General features: G+C 66.9%; 1 protein-coding gene across 1 annotated transcript in view; it reads right to left on the bottom strand.

Moving 5' to 3' along the window:
* Positions 1 to 3,875: 3,875 nt before the first annotated feature.
* Positions 3,876 to 23,212, bottom strand: part of MYT1L (myelin transcription factor 1 like) — a 205,371-nt gene continuing 186,034 nt past the window's right edge. The window contains exons 18-23 of the mRNA XM_054570031.1: positions 19,560 to 19,643; positions 18,162 to 18,383; positions 11,728 to 11,819; positions 7,637 to 7,740; positions 5,503 to 5,646; positions 3,876 to 4,603 (exon numbers count right to left, since the gene is read on the bottom strand). Of these exons, the coding sequence (XP_054426006.1) occupies positions 4,577 to 4,603; positions 5,503 to 5,646; positions 7,637 to 7,740; positions 11,728 to 11,819; positions 18,162 to 18,383; positions 19,560 to 19,643 (673 nt within the window). The 3' untranslated portion in view covers positions 3,876 to 4,576. The remainder of the gene's footprint in view (positions 4,604 to 5,502; positions 5,647 to 7,636; positions 7,741 to 11,727; positions 11,820 to 18,161; positions 18,384 to 19,559; positions 19,644 to 23,212) is intronic.

Here is a 23,212-nt window from a genome sequence, read left to right as displayed (position 1 = left end):
TCTCTCCTCCTTCCTCCCCAGGCCACCAACCCGCGGGGCCGAGTCACGGGGTCGGGCGGTGGCCCCGACCGGTGTGTCCGTGGACACACCCATGTTGCTGCCTGACTAAGTGCAGGTCCGATGCAGCCTGGACTCTCCCCACCGTGTGCAGTGACTCATTTCCCAGGTGCCCCTGCGCTCACGGGACACATCCTGGTGACAAAGCTCAGCTCCCTTCCCGGTCCTTGATGCCTTGGCACCCCCGCCAGGAGCCTAGGAGGACGCGCCCCGCCCCCGCCGCAGCCCCTCACCGCCCCGCGTTCCCGGTCCCAGGAGGCACCGCCCCAGCTGCGCAGCGAGGAATGCGCCCTCCTCCCCGATGTCCCTTCTCCCGGGCCAGGTGGATGCCAGGTGTGCCAGGCGCGCCGGTCCCTCCGTGACGCCATCGAGCAGAGGGGGAGGGACAGTGCCTACAGCCCCCCCGCCTGGAGGCCCTGCTCCATCCGCACTTACCGGGTGGGATCTGGTCTCTGTTTATGTCGTTTTCTTGTTTTGTTCAGAGACGGTGCCTGTACTTCAGCAGCCGACGACTTTTTTGGGTGTCATGTGATTGAAATAGAAAGACAAAGGATGAGAGTGTGATTTCCTCCCTTACACACATTTGAGACGGCGGGGCCCGGGCACCCCGCCGTGCGGCGCGGCGCTGAGTCGGCGGGAGAGGCCTGGCTGCTCTGGCCCCCGCCCGCTGGGCCCCGCGGCTCGCGGGCACCGGGGCAGAAGGGGCCTCAGTGAACAGCACAGAAACGCGGCGTTCAGTGGGGGTGAGACCAGCGCCCTGTCAGCCGGGACGGCCGCTGTCCCTGGGGGGCCGAGGCTCCCCGGGAGGGGGCCGTGGGGAGGGACACAGCCTCCCCTTCCGGGTGAGCCGCACGGCCCTCCCCTCTGCCCTGTGACCTGTGCCATCTCTGCCGGACACTGGGGACTCCGTGGCGCAGACCGTGGGCACCTCCAGAGCCAGGTCCTCCCGATTCCTCCTGAGACTCCGGCTTCTTCCTTTTTTAAAAATGCACACCTGTCCTGCGAGAAGGACATGTAATCGCAGCCGCTGGTCGGTGTGCCTCTCCCCCATCCCCATCTCACCCTGGAGGTGTTTGCTGTCCAGCTGGGCCTTCCGGCGAGTCCCTCCTTTTCCGGGGAGGAGCTCAGCTTCCTTGGAGCGGGTCACTGTCTCCGGCTGCCGGCTTCGCTGCTCACCCCGGGCCAGGGGCACCAGGACGGACGCCCACCGCCTCCACCACGCACGCACGCACGCACGCACGCACACGCACGCACGCACGCAGACGCGCGCACGCACAGGCGCGCGCGCATACGGGGCCGGGGCCGGGGCCGCCCGGGAGTTGAGTGTGGCTCTCAGCGGCCCACGCTCCCACCTTGACCCGCGTTCGCTGCCGGCGAGCTGCTTCCGAGGGTATTTTTAACTGTGTTCTGTGCTCTTCAGCCATGTTTTCCCAAGATCTTATGGACAAGTCTGGTAACCGTCGCCGAACCCCGCCTCGGTGCCCGCAACACACGCGCGTCGCCAGTCGCTCCGCGTCCCCCCGGCATGGGCCCGGGGGCCGCTGGGTTGTCTTTCTCTACCACCGTGCGGTCACTCGTTTCAATATCCCAGGACGGGCTGCTGGAATTACGGGGTTAAAGGGGAAGCTCCGCAGGCGCTTTGACATTATTGCCGCCCTGCATCACCAAGTGCTTACAGCATCCCAGCCAGGGCGCTCCGGACGGGGAGCGTCTTTTAACGCCCGAGGCGCCCGGCCCGAGGCGCCGACGAGCGCTCGCTGCGGGGCAACCTCTGCCTCACCGCGTGTGTTCCCGAGACGAGGCGGGAGCCTGGGGGTCCCCCGCCGTGGGCCCCGGTGAGGCTGAGCGGAGGCTCGAGGCTCAGGCGGCCTGGCCGGGGAGCGGGGGCCCCTGGGGGCGCGTGTAGTGCAGGGCACGGGGCCTGTTCCTCAGATTTTGCATTTTGCGGTGTTGTCTCTATCAGAGTTTTTCGGGAATCTCAAAGGGTGGCTTTTACTAACATAAGTAAATGATGGGAAAGTCGTACCTGAAGGGTAGCCTACGTCCCAGGGGTGGCCCTTCTGGGGAAGCCCCGGGGCGCCTAGCCCCGCCCGGGCTGGGCGCGTGTCTGCGGGCGTGAGACGCAGGAAGGTGCGTCGAGGCCGGGCCGCCTGGAGATGCGTGAGGAGCCCTGGCCGGCGGGCGACAGGCCCCGAGGGCCCGGGAGAGCGGACGGCCGGGAGCTGCTCGGGACCAAGGGGCCGCCACGGGCACGTGCGTGAGGACGGGGGCGGCGCGGGCCTCGGCTGGAGCGGGGAGGCCGGCGCCGCGCGTTCGCGCCCCCGGAACTCCCGGGCGTGGGCGTCGCTGCCGCGGGAGGCTGCGGAGAGGGACTCCCTGGTCTGCGGCGGGACCTGCAGTCGGCGTGCGGGTCCCCGCGGGGCAGGCAGGGCCCCCCGCAGGGCAGGCAACGGGCCGCGAAGCCGCGGAGCGCAGCCCCGGCAGCGGGACGGGACGCGAGGGAAGACACAGCCCTCGGCGAGAGACCCCTCGTGCTACGGCTGTGGCAACACCTTTTTATTTAGAGTAAGATGTGTTAACATCCAGCATGACAAAATTTGTACAAAGTTCACAATTTAAAAATGAAGTATCACTGCAACTGTGATTCCACACATTTATAGCAAAATTAAAGTGTCAACAAACCCATGCCGTGTCGTACAAAAATAAATCAAACTTCAGTTCCACAGAGAGCACAATAAATATTTATACAAAATTCTGTCTTAATAAATGATTGCTTAAATTAACTTAGAAATGAATATGAACAATAAGTTATAATAAATAAACTCTGATGACTCACAATAATTCCATATGAAAGGTCAGCATTCTATATGAGACACTTTGGGGATCCCCTATATAATAGTCACAGATAACTTTGATTTGATATTATTACCAACGTTAGATGAGCAGCAGAATTGTGCTTAAAACCCCTTTCCATTGTACATAGGTGATAACAAGAAGAATCCAAAACCGAGACTACCTATCACTCTACTAAAAGCATCACTATATTGGCAAAGCAGCTGCAGACACGACGGGGGATGCAGACGCCGGCCCGGACAGCAGCCGGCGCCGGGCGGCCCGGGGGGCGGCAGGTGCCGAGCACCTGGCTTCAGCTCTCGAAGGCATTCTGAGCATGGCAGCTACAACTACGCGCTAGCAGACAGCGGCGCCCCGGGGGCGGGCCACGGCCCGGGCGCGCCGTCTTCCCCAGCTCGCGTCGGAGTCCTCGCGGGAAACGGAGCGCCTGTCCGGGGAGCCGCGTAAAGTGCCGCTGGGGTGTGCGCACATCTATACACATATACACCGAGGTCGAGGATGGGATCAGAGCGTCTGCCGGGAGGGCCCGCCGCCTCCCGCCGTGCCGTCGGGTGGGCCGGGGCCTCCTCCAGTCCCTCCGGGGTCAGCGCCGCGCGGCCGCCGACGCGGGAATTGCACACGTCCGCACGGATACATAGGACAAGGTGAGTGCAAATAGTCGACTGGCACGTTGTGGGGACAATGACCCTGTAAGTCCTGTTCTGCTAAAAATATTTTTTTTTTATTTTTACAAAACCCATCTTTCCTTTTTTCATAACAAAATTTTAAAGTACTTTTGTACTTCCTGCATAACATCAAGACATGGAAGGAAGCAATGCCGTAACGTGAATCAAGTCAACGCCAGAGAACACGACGCGTCCCAGGGGCCACTCGGGGGGCGGCGCGTGGCCGTCGGCGGTCTCCGCGCACGGCTGGTGCCGGCGCCGCGCAACACGGTCCGTCTCCGGGGCGGGCGAGTCTAGGAGGGTCTCTCGTAAAGGAAAAGTGCTGAAGTACATTAATTACTCTTAAACTCTGATTGCATCCATTTCCGGAACAGCTCATGACAACTCAACAACAAGGCTAGGCAAACGCCCTAGGGTCCGCTGGTCTCCAGCCACAGGGGCCGAGGTTGTGGCAGGAGAGCTCGGGATGGGACCAAGCGCTCGGGCGAGGCCTCGGCAGGCAGGGCCGGGCGGCGCTGCAGAGCCGCTCTGCCACTGAATCCAGCAGGACAGTCAGTCCAGTGGCTCGGAGGCTCCCAATCCGCGTCCCTTCCTGCCCCAAAGCAGAACAGCAACGACAAGAACAACGGTAACAGCTGGTCAGAGCAGAAGGGGGAGCGCGCGCTCCAGTGGCCTTCGAGCACACAGGCGCGGCTGCAAGAGCCGCGTCGCAAGGGGAGGCAGTTCGGGGCCGGGCCGCGCCTGGGGAGGCCACAGGCGGCTGTTCCAGAGTTTATCGGACACGGACAAGGACATCTTCGCGGCGTCTGCCTCTCCCAGGCCCCTGTCTCGCGGGGGTCCCAGGGCCACAGTGTGCATGCTCGGCAGCCGCCTTAAACGCGCTGTGTGAGCTGCTTCGAGTCTTCTGCCAAGTTTCCATGGCTTGATGTTGTCTTACAATAAATTACTTATCTCTTACAGTTAGTCCATATGCCATTTCCTTGGAATGCAAAAAACCTCATTTATTGCCCCCACCATCCACCATCCTCCTAAAACAGACAAACAAAAAAATCACATAATATTTCCAAGCATTGTTCAAAAATAAAGCATTTTTTTGCAACCAATTCTTGCTATGAAACAATATGCACACAAAATGTATTTCTTAAATTCCATAAAATCCTCCAACATGAGGCGAAATGATAATGTCTAAAAAGTGGCTGAGGTCACCTCAGGGTCACTCGAAGCTGTGTGTGTGTGTGTGTTTTGTTGTCCATTTCAGTTCAAAATACTAAAACATTTAATCGCTAGAGCATTAAAAAGAATTTACACTCTATTTGTTTTGATCGGCTTACCTCTTCAGAAATATAGATCCCCCCGGATGTGCATACATTAGCAGCTATAAACATTACATGGGATATCACACTATGTCAGCTTATATGAAAACGTACAAAATGTGAATGTATTCAAAAACTATTCTGCAGGTGCTATCTTCAGAGCAAGACATAAAACCATTGTGGAGTCTCAGGAGCAGGACACTGTTCCAACAGGAACAGGGACAGAACAGCTTCTGGGAGGTCACAGCAGCGAGAGACAGAGGCGTCCTGTTAAGAGGTTCCGTCACTACGGCCACTACAGCAGCTGTTCAGACCTGAATTCCTCTCACAGCCCGCTTTATATTTTCCAGTAGGGCTTTATTTTCTGGGCTCTGATAACGATCTTGATTTGTATACATGTCCGTCAAAGTAGTCACGTATGCATCAAAATTTTGTTCATTGATTGGGTCCTACGAGATATCAAATAGTAGTTCATACACAGCTTTCATTTCCCCAATAGGACATTCACATCAGCATAACACAGCATCACAGCACGGGCCTGCGGAGGCCTCCCCGGCAACCGCCGTCTACGCCCGGCCGCGCCGGCGGGGGGCGGTCGCCCGGGGCTCACTTACCATGTGCGGCAGCTGGATGTTGGCGAGGCTGTGGATGAGCGACTGGCTCAGGCTGGCCAGCTCGTGCAGGAGCGACTCGTTCTGCTGCTCGATCGCCTTGTTCTCCTCCTCGATGCTCTTCAGGCTGGTCTCCATCGTGGTGATCTGCAACACAGGCGCGGGGGTGGGCGGCGCAAAGGCCCTCTGGCGCGATAACGAGGCTCCGGGGCGAAGGGCTTGTTCCTCGGGGGGCTCAGCCCTCCGGCCTGCGGCCCGTTCCCCTCGGAAACGTGGGGCCGCGCGGGCCAGGCGCGCCGGCCTTTCGGAGCGGGTCGTGGTTGGCGCGGGCAGGTTCCCGGCTCGGGTTCCTGCAAATCCTGCTGGCCCCGCGTGCGGACCACCCTGGCGGCTGTTCCCTCCGGGCTCCGGTTCCCTCCTCCGGGAAGCTCTCTGGCCCCGGCACATCGGAGACACCGGCATGTCCGGGGCACTTCCCGGCTCCCTGGCCTGCTCCGCCCTCCCCTACGTGCCTGCTCGTGCTTCGGGGCGGAGCCCTGCCGACCCCACCCGCGCAGGACCAGCGCCCACGGAGGGACCTACAGACCAACAGGACAGGCGGGCTCCCGGGGTCGGAGGAGGGTGGCCCCACGCAGCTCACAGAGCACCTTGCGAGGCCGTGGGGACCGGGCAGGCCATGCCCACGCCTGCCAGCCACCCTCCGGGCCACTCCCACGTGGGGCGGGGCGAGCACCCATGCGGAGCTGGGGCCGGGACCAGCTCCCGGGAACCACACGCGCTGCCCCGAGTCCTGGCCCCACAGCACCGAGACGGAGCCCTGGTTTTGCCAAAGGCTTCCTGCGCGAGGCCCCAGAAAGCAGGGCGGCGGGCGCTCCCCGCGGCGGCTGTGGCAGCAGGAGGCCCCCGGCCAGTCCGCAGTCCGGGGCCCCAGCGGTCACCGCAGCGGCTGTGGCGCCATCGGCACAGCTGGGTGCGCGCACGGGGTTCTGCAGCTCGGGCTCCGGGCCCTGGGCCTCGCCCTCCGTCCTGGGCCTCGGGGGCGGCGCCAGTGCGTCACCGGGAGGGACGGGGACCTTCAGCCCCCGAGCCGAGAGAGGCGAGAGGGCGATGTTTCTGTCTGACCGCGGGCTGGGTCCTCGCGTGTCGCTGCCAGAGAAGGGCCTGGCGGGTGGAAGGAGGCCGTGGTGCGAGGCCTCCGGGGGCACCCCCGCCAGACCTGGCAGCCAGCCGGGCGCTGAGAAAAGCCAGAGGCCTGGAAACAGGTCAGGAAAATGCTCACCGGGCAGGCGTGGGCCCGGGGTGCCAGCGGGAGTGGGTCGCGGGGCCAGGCCGAGGGCGCCGCCCCCCCAGCCCACTGGCTACTCTGGGAACGAGGACCAGCAGGCAGCGGCCTCGTGTGGATGCCCAGGGCCCGGGCCAGTCCCTGGCCGGCCTCAGCCTCGCCAGGGCATCCGTAAGGGCAGGTGGGAGGGGCCCCCCCTTCCCAGCAGGACAGCAGCCCTGCCTGCCCTGCAGGGCCAGCGCGAGGGGCCCCTCGGCTGAGGCCACACGCACCCCGGACCCGAGCACTGCGGAGGCGCGGCAGCACCATGGGAGCCCAGAGGGCGGCCCGCGGCCCGCGCTTGGCCAGGCAGGTCGGCTCTGCGAATCTCGGCGCCAGGCGGGTCGGTGAGTCCCGTGACGCCCACCTGCAGGGCCGCGGCGGGCGGCCTGGCGATGCCCTGCCCCCCAGCATCTGGTGGCTACCCCGCCACCTGCCCACCCGCAGGCTGCCTGCCATGCGGCCTGGTGCCTGGGGCCCTGGGCCCTGGGCCCCGAGGGCGCACGGGGTGGCCTCTGGCCCCGCGGAGCCGACGTCCTGCCTGAGGCCCTGGGGCGCGGGGCCAGCCCCCCGGCAGGGGTGGGAATGGGCACGGCTGCGTTGCTGACAGAGCATGTGACCTCAGGGAATGGCCACCTCTCAACACCACGCAACAGCGGCCGGGTGGCCGGGGGCCCCTGGGCTCCAGCGCCGCGGCCCCCAAAGCTGCGGCGGAAGACGGGGAAGACTGGGTGAGAGAGTGACGGAAGAAGGGGCCGGGCGGGAGGCCGCGGCCGGCCCCGCACGGGCGGCAGGGATGGGCTCCGGGGCCGTTACCTGCGTCCTGAGCTTGATCATGTCGGCCTCCATCTGCGAGTTGGACTCGCTCAGCTCCTTGATCTCCTCGTCCAGCTGCTTGATCTCCTCGTCGTTCTCGATCCCTGTCAGGGCGGGCGGGGGGCGGGGCGCGTTAGGCTGTGGCCGGGAGGCTCAGGGCGAGGGTCTCCTTTGCTCTGTGTGTTTGGGATGGAGTTTGCTGGGGGGGGAAATGCCCTTGAGTTTTAAGAATCATCCCGTTTGTCAATCACTATTAAGGTGCCTGAAACCACCCTGCACCGAGAGGTTGACCCCCCGAGGGGGACGAGCTGGAGCCGCGGGGGTGGCCCCCGGGCCAGGGCCGGGCTGGGGGGACCTGGGGCAGCCCCTGACCCGCCGGCTGCCTTAGCCGCCCCCGGCCTCGCTCCCTGCCCCTCCCACGCATCCCCAGCAGGGTCTCTGCCCTCACCAAGCCTAGTCTTGGGGTCAGAAAACCTCGGTCAGGCGTCACCCCAAACCCGACTCGGCCGCGCACTCAGGACCAGCTCCCCGACTGAAAGGACAAGAGCAACGGAGCAGTGACAGACCCGAGGTCAGCGGTCACAAAGGGCCACCTTCGGGGATGACGCGACCCCTCAATTCTGAATGACCGAACGCGAGCATGGGAGGGCGGGCCGGCGGGGGCACAGCGCTCCGTGTGGCCGGCGGCACACGGCCGGACAGAGGCTCGCTTGGCCGTTGGGCTCCGCCCCGGCACCGGCCAGGGTCAGAACCACCCAGGCCCCTCTGCGTGTCCTGGGGGAGAGCAGAATCGGGCGGATGCAGGGGCTCCGGGCGCCCAGGGAAGGCTCCCAGTCCCAGCGGGCACACGGCATGACAGCCATCCCCGCGCAAACCGACGGGAAAGGCTGAGCCCGGCTCCGCGGGCAGCTGGGGCTAGCGCCATCCTCTGTGCCACACGCGGCACGGCTGACCTGAGAGGGGAGGCCCCGGACACCGGAGACGCCGCGGAGACCAGCACGCGGACGGCTCCTGTTGGCTCGTCCCGCACAGCAGCCGTGGGGCAGAGCATGCGGCGCGCCCGTCCTGAACTCCCACGCGGTGGCCCTTTCTCCCCGTGAGTCGGCCTTGCTGTCGAGGCGAGCTGCTCTTCCCGCGGCCAGATCCTCCCTCGGCCGCCACCCAGATGGACCCGGGTGACTGTGAACGTGAAGCCCTGGGTCTCGCTTCCATGAGCCCTGAGCAGCCACTTCAGCCCCCACGACGTGCCCGCAGCCGCTGAGGGCCCAGAAACCGACAACAGCTCCCTCCTCCTCGAGCGCACGCCCACGGCTGGCGCAGGCTGGGGTCCGCACTGCCTCGGGGGGCCACGCGGCCGCCTCCCCCTCTGCCGGAGCGGACTCTGCCGGCGGCCTCCTGCAGCCGGGCGCAGGGCTGGCCGAGCGAGCGAGGGCGTGTGGCACGCGGGAGGCCGGCACGCGGGAGGTGGCCGGAAGAGCTCCGCCTGCGGTCCCTGTCCCCGCAGGACCACCCAGGGCAGGGCGGCCTTGGCGTGTAAAGCAAGTGCATTGTGGCTCAACTCGTCGTTCGACAAGATCTCGAGCAGGCTGTCCAAACGTGCAGACGCGGTGGCCAGACGCTGCGTCAGTGGGTTCACCACGAGCTGGGGCCGCGCCACGCGGGGTAGGGGCCTCCTACCGAGAGCCAGCTCACCAGGGGACTGTTCGGGCTGGGGACCGCTCCTGGTGGGGAGGGGGCGGGCGGAGGGGAGCTGCCGGACACGCTCATTACACATGGAAAAGGGCGCATGACCTCACGTGAGTGTTTACACTCTGCATCTTCGAAAAAAGACAGGGAGAGAGAAGTCCCTCGTCGGGAGCTGGCAACGTGCAAACCGGATGTTTGGGTCTGGAGGGACGTGCACGGTCACGGCTCCCGTCGGCACGCTGGGCCCTCACCGAAGGGGGTGACGGGGTGAGCAGGATGGGCCGCTGGTCTTTCTTATTTTTTTAAAGACGATATTTACTTATTTTCAGAAATGGGGGAGGGGCGGAGAGAAGCATCGATAGGAGAAACATCGGGTGCCTCTCCTATGCGCCCCGACCGGGGACTGAACTCGCAACCTTGGGATGCGTCCTAACCAAGGGTCAAGTCAGCGAGCTCGCGATCTGCAGGACACCGCCCACCCCAGCGAGCCCACGGTCCGGGCTGTGGCTCCGGTCTCGGCACCAAGGAGCCCCAACAGGCGAGGACAGGAGGGCCGACAGCCGGCTCTGCACGGACCTGGGCCTGGGAGGGCCTGGCGCTCACCCTCCGCTGCTCTTCCCCAGGTTACCTGGGCTTCAGCGCCCACACCCGGGGCCCTGCGTGTGCCAGAACCTGCCGCAGGAAGAAATGGCAAACTGGGTTCGGATGCAGGGAAATGGGCGGACGGCGGCGGCCCAGCGGGCGACACTGCTGAGCAGGGCAGCGCCGGTGCCGGTCGCCCAGCGGAGGAGGCCGGGGTCTCGACCCCTGCGCTGAGGAGGCCCGGCTGGCCCGTCCGGCGCTGGCTCGCATCCCCCGCCACAGCAGGCTCTTTCTGACTGACCGCGAGGCCCGCGGGTGCATGGCGGGGGGGGGGGCTGAACGTCGGGTGCGTGATGTGGAGGCGGCCGTCAGAGGCCCAGAGCTGCCAGGTTGGGGCTCCCTGCTGTCAGCCCGGTGCCCAGCCCGGTGCCCCGCCCGGTGCCCCGCCCGGTGCCCCACGTCTCTGCGGGCGGAAGACCTGCCCTCCCGACCTGTCCTCCTTGTCCTCCCGCCCACCCTCCGTCGAGCGGCCGCTTCCTTCGCTAACGAGGCGAACCTGACCCAGGCGCCTACGGCTAAGCGAAGGTTTTGGAAGTTTGTAAACGGCATTTTCTCCTCGGCAGTGGGCACTGTGTCTCAGAACGGCTCTCTCAGGCGGCCGCTGGGACCGCAGGGCAGGGGTACTGGCCGAAGGCCCATCTCCCCAGCACGGGAGCCCAGGCCCCAACACACATGGTGGCCGCTGTCTTCCCAGCGGCTGGTGGGCCACACGTCCGTGTTGCCCTGTGGTGCCAGGGCTTCGCCCGAGCGGGGCTGCGCGTCCCCCAAGATCCGCTTGGGGCTGGGAAGGGGCCCACAAGCCGTTCCCAAAGGCGGCCGGAGTGCGACTGCTGACCAGTGGCACTCGGGGCTCCTCCCGCGGAGCTCTGCTTCCCACGTCTCGCCGGACAGACCCTGAGCGCCGCTCCGGGGGAGACACAGACCCCCGGCCACGTGGAGCCAACGCCAGGCGTGTTTCTGTTTGAAACTCCCTGGCTGACGCACACTGTGGACTCAGAGACACTGAAGTCCACCGGGACTTCCGATGGCCACTGGCAGCCGGGGCGGAGGCCACCGAGGCCAGTCACCCCTGTGGCAGCCTCGGGCACCTGGGAACGTGGACGCCCTGCAGCACTGTGCCCGGGCCATTTACACAAAGAAAGCACCACCCAAGAGCTCGAAGGTCGGAAGGCACAGCGCTCGTTCACGAGCTGAGCTGGGGCCACAAGGCAGGGCAGCTGTGCCTCCCGGCCAGGAGGGCGCCTCGGCCGGGGCTCCCCCTCTCCTCCGCTCCCCGCGTCCGTGTGTTGCCCTGAACACGCCCGAGCACGGGTTTGGGGTTCACCAGTACCTCCTAGCAAGTCTGTAAGTCCACAACTACGGGGTCCACAGGGTCCCAAGGGCTGGTGCAGCCCCGTCCCCACACCCCGAGGCTGGGGGCCGCACCCGGAGGAAAAGGGAGTCTGCGGACACTCGGGAGCCCCGGCGCCCAAAGCGCAGTCTGCTGGGCGGGGGCTGGTGTGGCCTCTGTGGAGGCAGCGGGTTGGGGCTGGGGACAGAGGCACAGAAGTGGGGACACGGGGGAGAAGCCACCGGAACCCCTGGTGCGGGCCCCCTGCGGCTCGGCCCGTGACCTTGGTGCGAGGCCAGGGGGCCTGGGGGGCCTCATCGGAAGTGGCAGGACTGGTGCCGTCCCCTCTGAGGAGAGCTGGTCCCCGGGCAGCGCGGCGGCCTGTCCTGCGTGCGGTGGGGGGGCGGGGGCGGGGGCCGGGGGGCCGGGTTACCGTTGCTGGCGCGCTGCCGGATGGTCAGCATCTGCTCCCCGGACAGCTTTGCCTTCTTCATGGCCGACGTGGCTCGCGGGCACCCTGACAAGCTGGGGGGGAAGAGGGACACTGTCAGTCATGGGTCTGGGGGGGCGCGGGCGCAGGTGCGGGCGGAGGCGCGCGCGCAGGGCGGCCGGGCAGGAGACCCGTGGCCGTGCCTGCCTCCCGGGCTGCCCAGGACGCTCGCGAGCGACCGTCTCCCCGGCTGTGGAGCGCTGGGGAGGACTTAAACTGCGTCTCAACAGTCGAGAGTGGGGAGCAGGTGGGGAGCGCGCCGCCGGTGCCCGTCCTCTCGCCAGGCGGATCGGGCACCCGGGGACCCCCGCGCCTCCCGGGGGCTGCTTTTCAGTAGCTTGTTATCTCACCTAAAAGATTTAAAACTAATGCCAGTGTCGTCAAGTGAAGGGTTTGACCCCCTCATCTCCCTTGCTCAGGGGAGCTGGCCGGGGGGCCTCTCCGGGCTCCCGCCTCGCTGCGCGCGCTGCACCCTGAGCACCTGCGAGCCGCCCGGGGCGGCCGCCGCCCCCCGGGGCCCCCGGCACACTGCCCTCGGTGACTGAGAACCTGCACAGAAGGTCGTGTGTGTACGTCTATTCCCCACGTGACGACTGCAAGGTTCATCCCGACCTTCAGGGCTCCCCGGGCCTGGGCCCCCGCGCAGTGCGGCCTGTGGGTCCCTCCAACGCCAGCGACCGCGAGTCCCACAGATATCGGCAACAATGCCGGCCCAAGCGCAGCGGAGAGAGGCCCCCACGTCTCCCCGAGACACACTGCCGAACGTGATCTCGGTCGCAGACCCAGCGCAACGGGGCCTCGCCGCTGCTCGTGCTCCCTGGGGGATGCGGGCGCGGCCGGTGGGCGCGGGCCCTTCCTTCCACGGACAGTGCACGGGGTCCGTGGTCTTATCTGTTGTTCTTCCCAGAACCTTTGCTGGTGGCATTTCTAGACTTAACAAGGGACCGAGCAGTGGGCCTCCCACCCAGGTGGCGTCACCAGCCCCAGGCTCAGCCTTCTCCCTCCCTGTGACAAGCCAGGGAGCAGAGGCCTCCAGGACTCTGATGGCACCATGGGGGGAGGGGGCAGGGACGGGCGGGTACCGAGGCCCTGGGGTGCAGCCCTCTCCTGGGGGGCTCAGCACCAGCCCCCAAGGCCCGCCTGCCCAGGGACCCTCGCAGGGTCTCCTCAGGCCTGTCCCCTCCCCTCGCCCTGTCACCACGGTGACCTTTCCTTGTCCCTGTCTGGGCCCCTGAGGCTCTGCCAAGCTGCTGGTCCCCCCGGCTCATCCCTGATGCGACCGCCGTTGTGCAGAGGGCGACTTTGCCACACAGTGTCTGGAGGCCCGAGCTGCGTCCTGCAGGCCTTCCGAGACCGGGGTCCCTCTGCGGAGCCCTGTCCACTCACTCCGTGGGCGAGGACCCCGCAGCCTAGCAGGAGTGCGGGGGTCTGTGTCTGCGTCCGCTCCTCTCCTCCTCGAGTCTGTCACAAAGCAGGACAGTTGGCCCAGCATCTCTGAGCCCCTGCCCGTGGCCCCGCGGCTGTGGCCCCGCCCCCCAGGACGCAGGCTCTCAGGCCCCTGTGCTCCCTGACGCGCTGCTGCTTCCGCCCAAGCCTGTCCTCCGTGCCCAGGCCCTGTGCCGCCGCAGCGCGTGCTGCTCAAAGGCGGGGCTCTCGCCCGCGATCTCCCGCTGAGACCGGCAGAGCCAGCCAGCACGCTGACGGGGGCGAGGGGACCGGCAAACCAGCGGAGGAACGCGGCCCCGGGGGGCTGAGGGCCCCAACCCGCAGGCTGTGCCACACACAGACCCGAGACCCCCGTGGAGGTCTGTTGCTTCTCTCGGGTTTCAGTGAACAGGGCCGCCCGCCGGGGTGACAAGCAGCGGTGGGCGACCCGTCAGGCTTGGGAGGCTCCCCACAGAGCCCGGCCGCCAGGCAGGCAGAGTCAAGCTCAGGGCGCCCCCCGGCCCCCGCGGTCGTGCGGGCTTCTCCACCTGCACTGCTGGCCAGGCCCGGCCCGACCTCGGGCAGCGGGAAGCCGGTACGCGGCGCCCTCTGGTGGCCGCTCGAGAAGTCCTCACGCCGGAAGTGGGCGTCAGGCCGTCTCTGACCGGCTGCTCCGGGCCTGGGCTCCGAGAGCCACAGGATCCGAGGTCTGGCCGAGCTGCCCTGGGCAGCAAACAAGTCACCGTCCCTGTTGCTCCCCATCCCTGGGCCCAGCGTCAGCACGGGCCACTGGCCCCGGCACCAGGGAGGGTTTGAGGCAAAGGCAAAGCCTGCAGAAGCTTCAGGAGACAGCCAGCCTTCGGCATTTTTAGCAGGACACTGGTTGCAGAGGGACTTCTTCAGGAAGACAGCAGCGCTGAAGACAGCGACCAAGGAGCAGCGTCCGGCGGGCGCGCGTCCGCCGGGAGGAAGGTAAGTGCGCGAGGCGCTCGGCGTGCGGTTTGGCAGCGCCAGGGGGCGGCGGGCGGGGGCGGGGGAGCCGGAGAGGTCCTGCGAGGGACTCAGCTGCCCGGAGTGCAGCCCAGGCGCGGACGGCTCCACTCCCGCTGCCCCCTACGCGTGCGTCCTTTCACTAGTTACTGCTCGTTTTCATCTCCTCTCCCTCAGGGTGGGGGGGCCTGGTCCAGGAAGGGGAGCAGGGCGGCTGTAGAGAGGGCAGGGCTGCTCTTCATCGGGGACAAGAGGAGACCTGCGCTGGAAGCTCCAAGCGTCAGGTGTAGGAGCAGAAGACGAGGAGCCCAGTCCCGAGGGCCAGGAGTGGCCACCGGCCACACCCCGACTGCATGTGACAGCGAACTTTCCAACTACTGACAGCTCGTCCTGACAGAGGGGAGCTAAGTCTGGCCGGTCATCGCTGTGGTTGACTGCACCCCCAAAGACCGGCTGGCATCATGGCGCCCGGAACCTGTGAACGGGACGGTGTTTGGAAACGGGGCCTTTGCAGGTGCGGTGGAGGCCCGGTGCTGGCCCGTCGGACAGGCCGGGCCCTGACTCCCAGTGGTGTCCTTGCGGGACAGTGAGGCTTGGACACAGGTACAGGAGAGCGCGGCCGCAGGACGGTGGGGCGGAGGCCCGGGAGCCCCGCTGCTGCAGAAGCCGCGTGAGCGAGGGGAGCCTCTCTCAGAACCCACGTTTGAATTCGGGGCCTCGGGCAGGCGGAGCCAGGGAGGACAGTGCGGAGACGCCTGCGCCAGCACGGCCTGGGGGCTCCCGCGCCCCCGCTTCCTGACTGATCCTGGGCTGCTGGTGCGGCTTTCCACAGGACCCCCGCTCCCTTGTGCCGTGCGCAGCGAGCTTCTCCCAGGGTCTGGGTGGCGGGCGGCGGCGGCGGGGGACGTGGGTTCCAAAGGAGGGTGCCCCTGTGGCGGGGAGACTCGGGCGCCCCTCGGGCTGAGCGTGTCTTCGCCCAGCTGGGCGCCGCGTGGCTGGGGAACCGCCTCCTCAGGGCTCGCGGGGGAAGCGGGGGCTCGAGGAGAAGGCACTGTGCACTGAGAGCCAGGCCGGCTGCCTGCTCAGACCTGGGGCCGGGCGTGGCGGCCCCCGGGCGGCCGCTCACCTACGAACTCGAGTCGCTGGGGCGGAGAGCACCAGCACGTCAGGCCCTCTGCCGCGGGGGACAGAAAGAGGTGACGGGGCTGACAGGACTCCAGGAGGGGGCCCCACGGCACAAAGCGCTGCCTCTGCCACCGGCGTGCCCCAGAAGTCTGGCCTCACGCTCTCTGCGGCCCTTCGGGATTAGCGGTCAGGCGCAGGTGCCGGACCTGAGCTTCTCCCTCCCACAGCGCTCTCCGTCCGATGCTAAAGCTGGTGGACACAGCCGGAGCTGGCCTGTCGGAGCCGGTTCAGGGCAGCAGTCCGCGGCCAGTCAGCACGGGGCGGTGGCCGGGGACCTGCACGATGCGGGGGTGGGGGCTCCAGAGAGGAGCCTGGCAGGAGGCTGGCCTCCAAAGGCAGGGCGTCCCGGTCACCTCAGGGCCTGCTGTGCAGAGGAAGGGGCCCCGGGGCCGCGGGGCTGACAGCGCGCGCTCTTGGGCTCCGGCGGCTGCTCGGCTCCGACTCCCCTCAGGATGGGGGGCGCGGCCCCGGGCGGCGCGGCCCCCGCTCGGAGGGGCACAGCCGCTTCCTCGGTAGGCGCTCGCTGTGTGCCCGTCCTGGGGATGCCAGCCCTAGGCCAAGCGCGGGCCTGTGCGAATCAGGGGCTGTCCAGCAACAAAACCAGCCCCACGCGTGGGGCCGGAGACGGGGAGCCTCGTGCTTCCACAGAGAGTCAGGGTGGCCAGAGTGGACCGGGGGTGGGCGCCCGCTGACCCCCTGCTGCCCCAGGCCTGGCCGGCAGGTCCTGATGGAGACGGCGGGTGCTCCCGTGCCCCTCCCGGGCCCTCGGGCCTTTTCCTCCCTGGCTGAGGAGGAGGAAACCCCTGGGCCTCCTCGCCTGCCCGCCGCCGCTCTGTCCTGGGAGCAAGGCGTGAGCTCTGGGTGTTGGGGTGGTCGGCCCACCCCAGCGAGCACTTGCACTAAAGGAGGCGGCTGTGGTCACCCCGAGTGCCAAGGTGGTGGCTTGTTTCCACTGCCACCCTCTTGGAAGCACCAGCATGGGAACCACTCCGAGAAGGCTCTCGTCTATAGACGGCTGTGGCAGAATGCAAAATAGGTGCCCCAGGCCCCACGGTCCGGGTGCCACAGGTTTCTGAGGGTCCAGGAGAGAGGTAAACTGGTCACCGTGGCGAAGCCCCCCATGATATGGCCATGGGACTTGCGTCTAAGACTTGTGTTTGTTTCCGGGTCAGGACGTGCAGACTTAACTTTGGAGAACCTCCTGCGTCTTCCTGGCAGCGGCGTGCGGCCGAGGGGCTAGGAGAGCGGGCACCCCGGTAGATGCCCCCGTGCTGCCCTCTCCCGCCCCCGCCCCGCAGCGCTGTCCCTAAGTCTCCCGACGGCCCAGAGCCGGCTTCCGGACTCGGGGTCAGGACCGAGCGCGACGGCGGTCTGTCGCCCACCCGCGCTTGCCTGTGGATGATGGCGCCGGCCGCTCATCCTCTCATCTGGGGTTGCTGCCACCTCCGAGTGCTTGGGTTTAACCACAGAAACAGAACTTTCTGTTTGTGGCAGAAGAGCAGAGCACAAATACCGTTATTGTGTGTCATGTAACAGGGTCTTGAAATTAAAACATGATGAACGGCCAAAAGGTTGAAGGGGGCACTTTGGAGAGCGTTCTGTCGCCCCCCCGGGACTGTGCCCTGCGGCTGCGTCTGCAGAGGCACCTGCAGCGTCTGTAGCAGGCGGCCGGTGCGGTTCCTGGTGCCACCCACACCCGGGAGGAGACTGGCCGTCTGCAGGCTCTGAGCCCTGGGGGGGGGGCAGGGAGGAGGCAGCGGGAGGTCCCTGCACCCCAGGAGGGCGCCCAGGCGGCCTTTCTGCCCCGCTGCCCTAAGCAGACATCTAAGGAACCTGTGACCTATCTGCACGAGAAGAAAGGAGGTGGCGCAGGCGATGATGGGGTGGCGAGTGTGTCCTGGGCACGTGGGGGCCGCACGCCCGCGTGTGCTCCGCTCGGGGCCCCTGCTGAGAGGAGGCCCCGCTGCCGGCCTGCGGATGTGAGCTGAGGGTGGAGGTCAGGGAGTGGACATCCCCTCCTCCCTTTGCGCCCTTTTGTCTTATCTGAATTTTTTACATGAATTACTTCCTTAACTTAAAAAAAGTCTTCCTGGAAGAAAGTTAGGCCCCTTGCCGCACCCTCCCGAGCCCCATCCACCGTAGCTCCTCGCCCAGGCTTTGTTTGTTCTGTGCTGGGGGTGGGAGCTTTGCAGACGGAGTAGAGATGCCTGGGGCACAGGGAGGGTCGGCCCGAACCCCTCCTGCCAGCGCGTGGTGTCTCAGCCTCAGCCCGTTTCCTCCTCCGACCTCCCCAGCCCGGTGTCTGTGACGACCCGGACGCCAAGCCCGATCGGCGCAACGACCTCTGTCTGATTTGTCCACCCCAGGGGTCCTGACCCTTCTATCACTGGACTCAGCCCTCCAGCCACTGAATCCAGGGGCCGGGCTGCTGGACTCAGCAGAACGGACCCTCCTTCTACGACCTTCTGACCACACGTGGTTTTTCTTACACCGGGCAAAGCACAGCCGCTGGGGTGACTGTCTGCTGCGCCTGCGTCTCAGGCGGACCCTCCGCAGGTGTCTGAAAGCTGCTGTCCCCCTGTGCGGCGCTGCGCCCCCGAGCTGGCGCCTCCCAAACCAGCTCAGCTCCCCGCCACGCCCCCCACCCCGGCCCCTGCGCCCCCAGGGGCGCTGCTCGCTGCCAGGCTGTCCAGGCTGAGCGCCGAGCGGCGAGCGCGCACCGTGCCTGCCGACCCCAGCCCTGCGGGCTCCCCGCCGCCGGCGCCGGGCGCACTCACCTGCGGTGCGTGAGGAAGCTGCCGCTGACGTGCCCTGAGCCGTCGCATCCGGGCGTGGGGCACGACATGCCCTCCGTCTTGACCGACTTCCAGGAGAACTGGGAGCCATTGAGGTACCCGTCCTTCTGCCGCTTGGCCGCCAGGGGGCAGCCCGAGGCGCTGCGGTGCGAGGCGTACTTGCCGGTGATGTGGCCTTGGCCGTCGCAGCCGGGGACCGGGCACCTGAGGGCGGACACGGGAGACACACCTTGCTGCCCCGCCGCCCCCGCCCGGCGGCCTCCGCAGCGACGCGGGAAGCGCCTGACACGGAGGAAAAGCTACACGCGCGCAGGCGGGAGACAGGGAAAAGGAGCGAAACTGGGGGGCTTCCTAGGGGGCGACGGGCGCTCCGTCCCCGCCGAGCCGCCCGCGGCCAGCGCCGGCCGAGGCCCCGCGGGGGGACGGGCCGCAGCTTCCACGGCGGAAACACGCAAAGGCAGTGGGGACGGCGGGCCCTGTGGAAAGGCTGTCCCTCGGGAGCTTGAAAACACGACTCCGCGTGGCCCTGTTCTCTGGAAGCCACGGAGCGCCCTTCCCGCCGGACGCCCCCGGCCCTGGAAGGGCGTCAGCGCGGACGGCGCCGCGGGGACGCCCGGGGACGAACGAAAGGGCCGCTGCGGGCGCGAGGGCGCGGCGACGGCCCCTCCCGCGGGCCGCGGGCCACCGCCCAGCGCCTCCGGCGGCTCGGACTCGGCGAGTCCGCGTCCACGGCCCCACGGCCCCACGCTGGCGGGCTTTGCCTGCGTTTCTTGAAACCCGTAAAGTTACATGCTATAGAACTTGTATTACCTATTTACTTTGGCTCATTTTAATTTACTTTAGTAGTTTTTGTGGTAATTTTTATTTCGTCTGAAATTTTTTTCTCCGACGACGCGGAGTGCGGTTGAAATTCCAGGTCTATCGGAGTGGCGTCTGAGGCCCGCGCCCCGGAGCGTGTGGGCAGCGGCCTGCGTGAGTGGGAGGGCGGCGCCGGCCCCGCGCGGGGGGCCCGGTCCGCCTCGGAGCGCGCGGCTCGGCGGCTCTCACGGCCCGAGCGTCGGCACAAGGTCCGCTCTGGGCGCCGGGTTTTTGTGTCTCCGAAGACTTCCCCGAACCTGCCTCTCCCTGTAAATAAACGGCTCTCTCCTCCCGGGGGCGGCGGGAAGTCTCCGGCGGCTACTCATTCGGGACATCCGATGGGGGGTGTTCGCTTATTTCGTCGCCTGTGACCCAGAGCATTCGCTGTGGTTCGGTTTCCAAGGCCTGACCTCGCAGGTGGCGGCCCTCCCAGAGCGGGCCCGCCCCGCCCCGCCCCGCGCGCCCCGCCCCCGCGCGCCGACGGCCCCCGGCGCCCCGCCCCCCGCCCCCCGCCGCGCGCACCTGATCGGCTCCTGGTCCTCCTTGTCCTCCTTGCTCTGTGCTATCCGGATGCCGCTCTTCTTCGCTCTCGGGCAACCTGAAAGGCTGAGGAAGGAGCGCGCCTTCAGAGCGCGCAGGCGCGGCGGCGCTCTGGGGGCTCCTCTCCAGGAGCCTGCGCTCCCGGCGGGAAACGAGACTGGGGGCGGCCCGGGCGCAGCCCCGGCGTGTGCTCCAGGGCACGTCCCTCCGCGGGGGTGGCCCGGCGCTCCCGCCAGCCTGCAGTCCCCGCAGACCCTCCGCCGCGGGCCTACCCGCCGGCCGCTGGCTCTCTGATACCCCTTCCTGCCATGTCCACGCTCGGGGGAGCCTAGAGGCACCCCTCCCGCCAGCCGAGCGCTGGAGCCCACGAGGAACAGAGCCATGTCCCACGGACCCCACTGCCCACCGGGGCCCCAGTTCGGAGCCCCTCGGCGGCAGTGGCGGCAGCAGCCGCCGCAGGCCCGCGGACCAGGAGGGAGCCCGGGGTGCCCAGCGACAGGCACAGGTCTCCCCGTGCGGCCCCCGGCCCCGCCCGCACTCCGGGGTGAGGACGCGCGTCCTGTCCCCGAACGCGGACCTGCGACGGGAGCCTGGACACGGGCGGGTGCCCCGGGCGCTGGCAGAGGCTTGGTCGGCAATCTCAGAGCCTTTACTGCCGCTTCGGTCTGGCTCTGCGACTCCTTCCTTTGGGGCCAAGTCTAAACCCCACAGTCGCTTCCGGTTTGAGCGAGGCCGCCGCTGCCGCCCGGCGCCTGGGCCGGCGCAGGGAGACGTCCCTCGGGCCTGGGGGCGGCCGTCTCGGGGGCGGGCGGTGGTGCTGAGCGTAGCTCGGGCTCCCGGGAGGAGCTGGTCTCTGGCGCTGGGGCTGCCTGTCCTTCCTCAGCAGGAGGACTCTCCTCCCTGCGCGGCCGCCCAGGGCGTGCCAACAGCAGGCGTGAGGGGACTCTGCCCTCCCCACGGACCTCTGGGGGTGACTTGGACCGCGGTTAAGCTGGGTGTCTGGCCTCAGATAATGGCCCACGCTTCCCACTGGAAATCTGAGGCCCGGGTCCCCGCGTCCTCCTGTTCTGCCCGCCCCACAGCCCCCCGTAGCCCGGCTGGCTTGTCCCGGCCACCGCCGGGCCCAGGCACCTGCACCAAGCCTTCCGGACGGCGCCCTGACCTCCCAACCGCACCGGACGCTCCTGCTTCTCACCTGCGCTCCTCTCTGCTGACAGCCAGCCCTGCCCCCACAGGCTGCCTGTGGTCCCGAGAGCAGAGGTTAAACCTCCTCGTGAGCTTGGAAAGACCCCTGGCGCCGCGCTCCATCGGCAGCCCTGCTCCGTGCTGGCGCGGAGCCGGGCCAGGCGGACTGGCTCCCCGGCTGGGGACAGCCACCGAATCCGCTGTTGCTGCTGCCCCCCCGCACTTGTGCTGAGGCTGTCCCTTCGCTGCAAAGCCCGCCCTCGCTGTGACCCCCGTGGGCTCCTGCCCTTCCGCACTCAGCTGGCACTGCCGCCCCTCCCTGGCCGCCCGCCCTGCCCAGGGCCACCGCCGCCTCTCCTCCCGGGTTTCTGCCTCAGTAACTCTGCGTCTATGTCTGCGTCTCTGTCTTGTTTTTGCGTCTCTTCTCTCCCTTAATAGTCTTTTCCTTGAGGTTAAGAACATCTCAATTTCCACTGTTCCTTAGCTCTCGGCCCAGTTGTTGGGCCAATGAGTTTTTACTGAATTCACTAGGTCTCTGGAGTTCCCGGCTGGCTTTTGCAATTAGGTTGTAAGTGACGAGCAGCTTCCTAGACAGGACCCACACTTCCCACGACCTGCTCTTGCTGGCGTGGGGCTCCTTACGCAGCTGCGTTTTCACCAGGAATCATGTGTTTTGGAAACGCTGTTGGCCTTGGAGAAGCCTGCCCTTCCCTGAGGGGAGCCTCCAGCCGGAGGGTGCGGGGGGGGGCCCAGCGCGGCCGTGGCCGCGGGAGACGCGCCTTGGAACTGCCAGACCAGAGGCGGGGCCCGCGGCCATTGCAGCCAGAGCCCCAGGCCGGAGGACCACTGCGTCCCTGTCCCTGCGGGGTCGCGTCCACGTGGCAGAATCCCTTGTGAGGTGGGTGGATGTCAGTTCTGAGCTGCAGCCACGACATGGCCTTGCCTCCCCGCCGCTCAGAAGCGGGGTGACTGAGCCAGACAAGCGAGCGAAGTGGGGGCCTGGGGGCCTGTGCTGGGGCCACTGGGGAGGCGGAGACACAGGCCTGGGGAGGCCAGGGAAGCTGCGAAGACGCCTGGAGGCGGACCTTGGAGGGGGCCCGTGCGTGTTGCGTGAGGACAGGAGGGCGAAGCGGACCCCACAGCGAGGAGGACTCTCTGGTCGCCTCGCCGGGCGTGTCGGGGAACCGGGGCGGGGGCAGCAAAGCACGGGCGGTGGGTTTTCTACAGAGCATCACAGTCAGTCGATAAATATGGAGTGAAGTGAACTTGGGGAAGTTGCAGAGATGATGCAGAGACTAAAAAACCACACCGCTGGTAAAACCGAGAGAAAAGCAGGCACCGGACCGCCTGTCGGGATGGACCATGCTGCCCGCGTCCTTGGCGACGCTCCGGCCCCGCCGCGCAGCCTCTTGCGGCCTCAGCCTCCCCCGGTGCGCGGCCGAGTCACGGATCAGCCGGTGTGGCTCTGAGAACCCCAGGGGACAGCACCCGTCCTCAGGGAGCGCAGCGCAATCAACGCAGGGGCTGAGCGCGCCCAGTCAAGCCTTCTCTGGCATTTGCACTGGGGGCACGTCCCCCGCGCTCCTGGGAAAAGGGCTGTGGTGACCGCCAGGGCGTGTTTGCGCTTAAGCCTGTGCCCTGGCCCCGCAGGCCAGGCAGGGTGTCGGCGTCTGAGCTCGGCTGGGGCTCAGTGAAACGGGCTCGGCCAACCAGGCAGCACCTCCGCTGCCCCGCATCCTGTGGCGGAGTGGTCACCAGCATGCACGCCGCCACCGCGCACTCTGCCTGTCGTGGGCTCCCTGCGCTGGGGCTGCCCCCGGCCCCTCCAGGGGCGGAAAGCCAAATCCAGCCCGCGTGCTGCTCTCTAGCGAATCCTCGTAGGATTCACGGGCTGATGCTGCAGCGACACTCACCATCTAGGACCCAAGTTAAGTGAACAGTGTTTAAACTGCATTATACCTGATACCCAGCAAAAGCAGTCAGTGAAATCAGACTTTGGGCAGGAAGTGACCGAAGCGTCCACTTTCCGTTGCGCGGACGGTATTGGATGCCGCAAGACCCGGCCACACGAGGACTGGGAGGCTTCTCAGAGAGGGGAGACTAAAGCGCGGCGTGGACTGTGCCTGACTTGGACCCGTAACCGGGCCTCCACGTTTGGTCTTACTGCATCTACTCGAAGCCAGCGGCCTTACTCTGGACACTTTCTGGAGGTGACTCTTGTTCTACAAAATGCAGTGGCTGTTCGGGACTGGCAAAACCAGGCCGCCGCCCCGCGGCTTGTCCAGACCCGCGGGTGGTGGCGGTGGCCCTGGGGCCACTGGTGATGTCACGAGAGGCCCCCGCGGCAGAGACCCGTCCAACCCAGGAGGCCGGTAGCGCCGGGGGGACCTGCTGGTCTCGGGGGAGGGACCGGCCTCGGGTGAGCAGAGAGGCCCGCAGGGCCGCAGGGC

This window comes from Pteronotus mesoamericanus, unplaced genomic scaffold (genome assembly GCF_021234165.1).
Source record: "Pteronotus mesoamericanus isolate MK-2021 breed Mesoamerican mustached bat unplaced genomic scaffold, CSHL_Meso_final contig_101, whole genome shotgun sequence".
In the NCBI taxonomy this organism is placed as follows: Eukaryota; Metazoa; Chordata; class Mammalia; order Chiroptera; family Mormoopidae; genus Pteronotus; species Pteronotus mesoamericanus.
The sequence above is the reverse complement of the archived record's forward strand: the minus strand, read 5'-3'. Positions and strand labels throughout refer to the sequence as shown.